The sequence below is a fragment of the Morone saxatilis genome, unplaced genomic scaffold (genome assembly GCF_004916995.1).
Source record: "Morone saxatilis isolate NCDOM2014 unplaced genomic scaffold, NCSU_SB_2.0 Contig21, whole genome shotgun sequence".
NCBI classification, from domain to species: Eukaryota; Metazoa; Chordata; class Actinopteri; family Moronidae; genus Morone; species Morone saxatilis.
Genome location: NW_023339774.1, coordinates 2,523,346 through 2,533,093, shown reverse-complemented (window position 1 = coordinate 2,533,093; position 9,748 = coordinate 2,523,346). Strand labels below are relative to the sequence as shown.

Below are 9,748 nucleotides of genomic sequence, written 5' to 3'. Positions count from 1 at the left end.
TAATATATCGGCGCAGAAATGATCTGAATTCCCATGATCCCTCAGTTCTCCAGCAGGAAACAAACAGCAGTCTGACATCAAAAATGAAACACGAACGAATCATCAGACGGAGGAGGTTATTAGCTTTGCCATCAGCCATCAGCTGTTTGGTCACATGGTCTGAATGCAGATGTGATATACCTGTCCTCGGCCAGAGAGTGGCGTCCCGACTGAGAGATGAAGACACCGTACATCTTGATGTCACCTGGAGGGAAGTCCTAAAACACACACAGACAAAGTTTAGACACTGAATCTGTTTTAGGAAGTGAATTATTTCTTGTTCCTCTCCTTATAGAGTCATATGCTATTCATATCTCAGATTATTATTTATTCTGTGAATCTCCCACCTGGGGATCAGTTTGATCTTATTATATTGTGACACAATCCGCGGGTCCAACAGTCTGACCTGAATCTGTCCCAGCATGTTGATAATTTACAGTATGTCTTTTAAAAATATACATTTTGTCTACTACAACACAATAATATGACTTGGTGAACAGGAATTTGACTTTTTATCATCTAAATTTGAATGCATCAATAATGTGATAGTTACCGTAAATGAGCCACAAATCAACAAAATCATCTGTAATGTCTCCATCTTTTTCTCCTACTTAGCTCCCCTTTAAAAAAGGTATTTGATAATATAGGTAACACGTTATGCTTTATAAAATATGTTTGTGCTACAAATTGACAAAATAACAAGTTGTGTTTTCAAGGGGAGTTAAGATTAACTATTTCTTGGCTGGGTGCAGTGACTTTCTGGACTCTATATTTGTTGTATATCTGTTTCTGTCTCTGACCAATTTCAAAAAATGAATCCGCAATCACATGTCTGACCGCAGACCTTATCACACAAACACACACAGCACAGGCCTAAGGTCTGCTGCTTCCCCACTGAACTGAGTCAGAACTCTCCAACACAGACTTTAAAATGTCTGTGTGAGAGCCTCTGATTAACCCATTAATGTTCACAGTGGAATTTTATAAGCTGATCTAAGCACAAATCCATTGCTTTTTTCATTCATCCATTGATCATCCTTTTTTAGTTGTCAGCAGGTGTGCTTTTTTGATTTCCAAGAAAACAACTCTAGATTTACATAAAAAAAAAACTCACACTCCCCCATCAATGAAGTGTATGAAAAGAAAACAAAGTTGTATTTTTATGCATAAAATTGTTCTCGCTGGTGCCTTCAAAGACATTTCAAATCCTTTGTCATCTGCTCAAATAACTAAAATCCAGCACTGTAAAAGCATGAGTGTCACCACCCTGCAGTGAGAACTATTGTTCAAAGAGAGAGCACAGTGTCTGTTTGTCTGACTGAACTGTAATGATGCTTATATAACGCGGGCCGCTCTGATCACTGAGGGAGATAGAAGAGTAATTCATCCTTTACTGCATTCCTTTACCAACTGCAGATGTGTGTATATATGTATACGTGTGAGTGTTATCTTTGCCATCGCCCACATCGGACAGCGCCCAGCCGCCGTCCCCGGCTCTCCGGCACCTCACAGGAAACTTTGAGGATTCTGGGTATTTCCTGTGTGACTCAGAGCCAAATGTCCATTAATGGTTGAATGTCTTTAAATAAATAGTAACGTCAAAAGGGATGTGAACATGAGATTTGGTGGCAATCTATCCAAGTTGTTGACATATTACATTTTGGACCAAAGTGGACGGCAAAAAAAGTAAAACATAAAATGTATAAGATAAGTGGTTACATAATAGCATAAGATAGGGTGCACCCTGGAAACGTAAACGTAAAAAGTTTTAGGAAGCACACACCTGTAAATTCACAATAAATAACATCCTATTGAGCTCCAGTGTTGAAGACTGTATGTGTGAACAGAGGTTAGGAGCCCAGGTTAAATAGGATCACACCTTGATTTCAACAAAATTCTTGTTTAGTTGCTGACAACTTTGAAGATTTATAAGGCACCAAGACACGGTGCAGTGATTTATAATAATACTAAAATGTGAGCTCTTGGTGGAATGCTGCATTACCTGGTTCAGTTTCTCTCCCGTGGGAGAGGAGCGGGAGCGGGAGTGTTGAGGTGTCATTTGTCTCTCCTCAGATCTCTCCAGGAGATCCTCAGCAGAAGCCGACTTCCCGGAACCCCGAGCTGACCCGGCCCTCTGCAGAGCGCCGTTGAGCTGCTTGGACAGTCCCAGGTTGAGCTCAGGCTCTGTGGCCAGCTGCTGGTGGCCCCGACCCGGGTCTCTGCTGAAAGACTGACTCTGTCTGCTGAGCCCAGCTTCAGGGGGGAGATATGGGAGGGTCTGGGCCTGGAGCTCAGAATGGAAGCCGGAAGGAGCACTGGGAGTAGAATCCAGGAAGAGGAATTAAGAAAGTGTAATAATAATGTAATAATACATTAATTATTAAATATGTTAAAATGCAATCCATCCAGAAGTTGTGCATACATTTCACTCAAAGTGTAAACTGAGCTGTCATTCATTAGGACCATAAGTATCTAATGTGTAAAAGAAGAAAAAAAATCCATGTTGTTGACATATTGAACTGAGAGACAGACACTGACGGCTCTAAAGCTACACTGCTAGCATGGCTAAAAACCAGCGTTAGTGTGTCCAGTCTTGGTCACCTCAGCTGTGAAAGCACCGGGGGCCTCGGAGTGGTAACCCTGCCTGGGTAAAAGAAGTTGGACTGGAGGCTCCGCAGGTCGGCTCCAGGAGGGAGGGTGGAGCAGAGACGATCTGTTCCAGAGTCCTGGAGGGAGAGCAGGCTGGAGGTGGAGGAGAGGCTGAGGGTGTCTGAGTGACAGTAGGAGACTGGAGAGAAGGAGGGACAGAGAAGACCAAGGACATGTTTAATCAGTCTGTTTCACTCTCGGTCTATCAATTCAATATTTGCTTTGCCTATCATTGATCCGTCATTTATCAAACCCTTCCTCCCTCCACCCACCTGTATGGTTGCTGTTTTCAGGCTGTAGATAGGCACTGCGAGGCCTAGATCCGCTTCTCTGTCCTCCCTCGTCTTTTTTCCCTCCTCTCTTCCTCTCCACATACTCGGCCAGAGCATCATGCTGAAGCTGCCGTAAGTCGGGCCTTGACGTGGCGTTTTGCAGAGCCCCGTCCCCGACACGGCTTGCCGCAAGCTCAAACATCTTCCGCCGGTCTGCCACGCTGGTCTCTGACAGACAGGGAGATCAAGGTCAAAGCCCACGGTTAGCCATATATACATGTTATTAATGTGCCATAAAAGATACCCAACACTGACGTTCCTGGCAGGCCGATGCTCAGCAACCAGAACTGTTAACATTCCTTGATGTTTATGTGATGCAAAAGCTTCTATCACATTTTTTTAAAATGCCTTCGTTTTCCTTAGATCATGCTTTGATATTCTTTCAGTACCGTTGCAAGACCTTAACTTCATATTTTTTGGATAACTTATAAACTACTTATTCTTATTATATATCATACTAGACTTTGTTTGACAAAATAAGCCAAGCTTCTCAAGCTTTTCAGAAATAAAGGTATTATTTAAAAGGACCAGTGTGTAGGTTTCAGTGACATCTCGTAGTAAAGTTGCAGATTGCAACCAAATGAATGCTGCTCGCCTTACAAGAGTGTAGGAGAAACAATAGTGGCTGTGAAACAATCTAGAGCCAGTGATTAGTTCCAGCCCTTCTGGACTACTAAAGAAACATGGCGGTTCAATATGGAGGCCTCCGTAGAAGAGGACAAGCTCTCTCTGCAGATAAAAACGGTTCATTCTAAGTTAACAATAACACAACAGTTCTTATTTTCAGGAGATTATACACCAATGAAAACATATCTATGATATATATATCTATTATATTCCATTTTTGCCCATAGATCCTCCTAAATGTTACACACTGGGCCTTTAAAACAGAAATGTTCTGACGAAAGAATGAGTGTAAATCTCACCTAGAATTTGATGCTAGCTAACAGTCATCAATACTTCGTGCTACAGAGGCATTTGGTTAGTACGCATAAAGTATTCAGGTTTTATGTCCAGTCTGACTCCACAAAATGAAGCTTTAGTGAACATTGAGCTGAAACTATAGCTAGCCTGCTGGTGATATCAGCTCTTGCAGGCCAAGCAGAGCACAATCAGCTTTTCAAAGTAATTTCTTGCTTTTAAACCAAATGCTTGAAGGTCATCCAAAATTAGCTTTTTAAACGTTTGTTCCTTTCATTTTAAAGGTAGTTTCTGCTTCACATAACAGGAAGCTTTTTCAGCTATGAAAGTATGAGTTTCCCAAACTAAACAAATGTTTAGCAGTTTTTTTTAGATTTATTCATATAAATTTAATTCAAATGGTTTCATGTCAATAATAGTGTAAAATGTGCTATATGCCTGTGGAAGCTTACACATTTATTGCATTATTAAAAGGTTTTTAGTGCATTTTGTGTAAGTCTGCAGTCTTTATATATTGTTTGCGTGACCCAAGTAACTTTGATCAGTGCACCATTGTGACATTCGCAATATTCACTTGATTATTTGATGATCTTGGGGCAGGTACTGAGACAGTGTAATTTATACCGGGGGAGAGGGGTGTAGGGCCGCAGCTGCTTTTTGTATGTACGTTTTGTATTTACCTCCTCCACGCCTGAAGAGGGCAGCAGTCTCGGCATCCGAAACCCCGACCTCGTTCATGTTCTCTGGCTCTGAGTATGACCGTTTCTTCTGGTCTGCCGCCAGACGCTTGCGGCCGCAGATCCGTGTGTAAGCAGGAGGTCCAACAGGAGGGACACTGGGGAGGGCAGGGGGGCTCGGGCCTCGAATCTCCGGGCTGATCACATGCCGCTCTTTCGGGGTGTGAGGGGAAGTGACCGGTGGTGGCGACTGTGGCGTGACGAGAATGCCCTGTGGTTTGGGCATGGTTTTTGGGCCTTTTTTCTCCAGGGAGTGCTGCTTGGTAGGGCCAGATGGAGGCTGGTGGCTGTTGGACAAAGACACGGGAGGAGGAGCTGCAGGAGGAGGAGGGCTGATTGAGGAGCTGAGGTCTCTCCGTCTGAATGAAGTGGACCGTAGGACCTTAGTCTGGGCATCTTTCAAAGAGTCCCTGTAAGATCTGATTAGAGTAAAGTTTCCAGCATTAGGATTGCTCACAGAGACTCGGGACACTGACGTGTTAGAAGACTCTGGGGAAAGGCTTAGAGGAGTCTGAATTGAATCTTACCTATTGGAAGACTCTGGCCTGTTGGAGGACTCTGACCTGTTGTAGGACGTGTCCTGCATGGAGCCTAGCATCTCTTGAATGTCCTGTCTCCAGGGGAAGTCTTTGCTGCTGTCACCCTCCCTGGATTCTTCTAGCTGAAAGGTGCTCCGGCTCCTCTGGAGGGCTGAACTGGGATCTGCTGGGGTCCTGAACACCACAGAGAAAAATTAACTGGCTTTTGACAGGGAGTAAAGTCGAGTAAACGTGACTCAATTTGACTATAGCCAATCTGAAAGGACTGCCATGGACACAGCCTCTACCTGTATTTCATGTGTTCGCTGCTGCCTCCTCTGTAGCTCAGAGTCCTGTGGGCTTTGGTCCCGTTAGTGCTTCTCTCCAGCATGTTTCTGAGGTCATCTGCTCCACAGGCAGCACCACGGCCTTTGTCAGTCATCTGATTCAAGATCAGAAAACAAAGCAGTGAAGTATTATCAGAGCCGACAAGGAGCAAGATTTTCTAAAGGGTTAGGGTTAGTCAAAAGATAGTCAAAACATCCATAAAAATGGGACTGACCCTCATTGCGTGCCTTAAAAAAAACTTTCTGTTTAATGATCACAGCGAAACATGGTGGAGTTTTGAGTTACCCTCAGATGGATGGCTTTATTGTGTGCGTTGGTGGTGCTGTGACTGCGCTGCTTTCCGCCGCGTTCCCGACGCTCGAAACGACTGACCTTCTCCAGGACAGAGAGGCTGCGGGCAGGTCCCTGGCTGCCATCACCGAAGCTACTGTTGCCATGGTTACTGGCACTGTCTGGGCTGGCGCATCGCTGGACCTCAGCGAGGGCAATCTCCAGGCGTGTCAGTGGATGTTCTCTGTCCTTGTCCTGCTCTCTCTGGTCCCAGTGCTGGTGCTGCAGAGCTGCTGAGTCACTGAGGTGACGGGAGGAAGGCTGAGGGGCTGAGGTGGGTGAAGCCTGAGGCTGAGGGTGACCAGGTAAGTGGGCAGTTGGCACTTGTCCCTGGGCGAGCCTGGAGGACGCCACTGGCTCAGAATGAATGCTGGTCTGGTCCACTGATCTGAAGGGAGGGAGGAGGAGAAAATGGAGGACACTAAGTAAGAGAAAAGGAAGGCCATCAACTGCCATCAACTGACTCAAGATAAACAAACCAACTATTCACTGTCAGAGAGCTACTTTTATAAAGCCCTCTGACTGGTTGAAGGACTGATCAGTTGGAGGATTCTGACCTGCTAAAGGACTTAAGGCCTGTTGAACAACTGACTTATGAAGGACTCTGACTTGCTGAAGGATCTGCCAGGTCAGATCGTGTCGAGTTTGTATTAACCAGTATCACAATGTCTCAGTGGTCATTAAAGGCTGACAACAGCCCAAGCTCCATAAGGACAAGAGGAAAAACTCTTCCCCTTTTTATTCAAAGTATTTGTGTAATGACGTCATTCCCTCCTTTTTTTCCTGTACTTCTTTGGGTATATTTTTTCAAGAAGAAAAGGGACAAGTTGACACATACCCTGTACTGCACTGACAATTAAAAAAGTCCACTGAGAACAGCCAGTGGGCATACTAACTTCCACACCAAGTGCTCAAGCTGTAAAGACTGACAACCACATCTTGAGGTGGACAGCCAGTCCACGCCTTTTTACTTGAAAAATTTAACTTTTGGGGCGCCCGGTTAGCTCAGTAGGTAGAGCTGGCAACCCATATACGGAGTTGCTGCAGTGGCCCGGGTTCAAATCTGACCTGTGGCCCTTTGCTGTATCCCCTCTCTCTCTGTCTCTCTGTCTCTCTGTCCCCCTTTCCTGTCTATCCTCAGCGGTCACTATCAATAAAAGGCCATAAAAATAACTTAAAAAAAAAAAGAACAGTTTACGAACTTTTCTAAACAGTGTCACAGCTCTTGTCAATCAGCAATTATTATTTTTTTAATTTAAATTTAAGAGTTCCCCCCAGACAGCAATTCTACAGCTGAACGCCTCACAAAGCCTACTGAATGGGCCACAAAAACTCATATTCATTCACCGTCAGTTTTTGGGATGTTTTTGTGGAGCGGCAGACTGCATCTCAAAGGAGGTTCAGAAAGTGAGAGACAGAATCTAAAATCTCAAAATGCTGCAGACACATTCAGAAATGATGTAAAGATTTTACACCATTGAATCCTCTATAACGTACCTGCTCCTGTCTCCCCTTGGCTGAACGAGTGTGCAGGGGTCTCTCCACTCTTGTGTGGATGAGGGCCTGAGTCCAGGAGTAAACTGGATGTGGGGATTATGAAAATCCTGGTTCTGGTCCTGGAACACTTGGCTGTGATGTCCCTGGCTTGTATGAACATGGGACCCTTGGGAGCTCTGACTGTGACGTCCCTGGTGGTTTTGCCTGGTGGGCCCTGTCTGGCCTTCCGATACTCCTCCAGCAGATTTCTGGTGTGGTCTGTGGAGTTTAGACTCTTCCTGTTGAGGCCTGAAAAAAACAATGACTAAGTTAGCTTTCAGTGCCAATATGTACAATTTATAAGCACCCGTGGCACAAAATGAGAGTAATGCCAGAATCAGATATGCAATATCAGCCAATTGGCCCAGCCCGAGAGAGAGGAGTGAGGCAAAACTGCTTGTTTTGTCTTTAATAATATAGGATAACCGGCTTTGCATCTGGGACACCGCTACACATCTAGCAATGAATTTGTGCATTAAGCCATATTTTGGCATTAAATATGCATCTTGGGAACATATTCCACCAAACTACAGCCACAAACCTTTTATAGCCACTTGGTAGAGAGTGAAGACACTACAAACACAGTTGAAATATCAGTATAAAATCACCTGTCTGTCTGGTGTGCTTGAGTCCTGAGCTGTGTAGAGGCAGATGTTGAGGAAGAGGAATATGAGTATGATGAAGAAGTAGTGTTATTTTGGTATCCATTTTCTGTAGCTGACATTCTTGCATCCCTCCGCCCTTCTGACGCTCCTTCCTCTCTCCCTCCCACGCCCTGCAGCCCCTGGTGCTGCTGTCGGCTGCTCTCCTTGGCCAGGGAGGGGTAGACTCCAGACAAGCCTGGCCCGGGGCTGGCACTGGGTATCTGTGCGTAGTGGGGCTCAGGCTGGGTTACCGGGTACATGCCAGTGGGCAGAATGAACCGGCCGGACTGTGAGGTGGAGCCTGCAGGTCCCGGGGAGGGTCCGGTAGGGGAAGGGGACTGGGGAAAGCCTCCACCCTGCCGGGGCTTTGTGGTGGGGCTGCTCTCTGGACTCTTCTCTATCACTGTGTGGAGCTGACCATCAGCGCCGTACGAGCCTTTAGCTGGAACCACAGTAATGATGTCAGTGTTTGTAAGAGAAATGTCTGTCCTCTCAACTGTCCGTTAGTGTTTCATATATTTTTTATCATTTCAACATATACTGTAAAAAATAACTTGAAGTATTATTGTATGTCTGGATTCGGTTAGGATTGGGGTCCTTAAAATGAGTAAAATCATTAAGATAGAACTAAAATATACCTGCAACTGAAGCCACAGGGCCACTGGAGTGATGCCAGGAACCTTTCTGCAGAGACCTGAGTAAAAGATATCAGATTAGATCAAATTAGATTAGTTCATTTTACACAGTAAAAGTACACCATACTTCACAAAAACAAACAAAGTAGAATGAATGTGGGGATTTTGAGCTTTTGATTGGATGAAATCCAGTTGATGGACCCTACTCACCGCAGTGACCGGGCGTGTTCCAGACTGGACCAGGAGTTTGGTCTCTCGTGGTTTCTGATGGCTGCATAGCTGTCACTGCGCCTTGGTGGAGCTGGTGCCCCCTTCAGGCTCTCGTAGGAGCTGCGGCTGGCTGCTGGGCCCCATATTGGACCCACACTGTGTCTGTTTGAAGCTGGCACCCCACCGCTGCTGCTGCCACGGTAACAGACTCCACCCACTGAAAGTGGAACAAATAGTGTAAAGAAAAATTTTAATAAATAAATACTCAAATTAAAAATCAATTACCCCAAAACCATTCCTAAAACAGAAACTTTACTTTGCAGATCTCGGCTTTGGCCTAGCCTTGCCCCACTCCCACTTCTGGAATCGCTGTTGCGCAGAAAGGCGGCGGAGCTGGAGCTCAGCTCGTGCTCTTGAGATAGGCCCTGCTGGGTGTCGTAAACCGTCCGGACGTAACGTATGTCAGCCTGCTGCATCTCTCCACTTCCTCCTCCTCTCTGAGAGACGGTCTCCAGCGAATAGGAGCGCTCTGGGCTGAATGAGGGTGTGGAGGCAAGGTACTCTGGGATACTGGAGCTGGTGGAGAAGGAAGAGTAGGCAGAGTCTCGTTTGCTGTGGAGGTGGTCGATGCTGTTGGAGGACCTGGAAAAACAATAGATTCAATTTGAGATAATGGCATTGAGACATTCACAGCTGTGAAAGACACACAATCAGCTTGTCAAACTGCACTTGATAATGGTGCTGTCAAAAGGACAACACACAGTGACCGGTTCATCATGAATGACAAGGCTAACATTCCCTGGATTTTCATAGTACAAAATAAGGCTCCTATGCTGCTTCCATTCTTTC

At 45.4% G+C, this 9,748-nt stretch overlaps 1 protein-coding gene across 1 annotated transcript in view; it reads right to left on the bottom strand.

The window, feature by feature from the left end:
* Window positions 1-9,748, bottom strand: part of shroom3 (shroom family member 3) — a gene marked incomplete in the record, with an annotated part of 30,195 nt that overhangs the window by 12,099 nt on the left and 8,348 nt on the right. Inside the window, 13 exon segments of the mRNA XM_035667695.1 lie at window positions 181-257; window positions 2,042-2,354; window positions 2,641-2,827; window positions 2,961-3,188; window positions 4,622-5,097; window positions 5,206-5,391; window positions 5,505-5,638; window positions 5,830-6,262; window positions 7,372-7,659; window positions 8,019-8,496; window positions 8,693-8,748; window positions 8,900-9,116; window positions 9,216-9,541. Coding sequence (XP_035523588.1) covers window positions 181-257; window positions 2,042-2,354; window positions 2,641-2,827; window positions 2,961-3,188; window positions 4,622-5,097; window positions 5,206-5,391; window positions 5,505-5,638; window positions 5,830-6,262; window positions 7,372-7,659; window positions 8,019-8,496; window positions 8,693-8,748; window positions 8,900-9,116; window positions 9,216-9,541 — 3,399 coding nt within the window.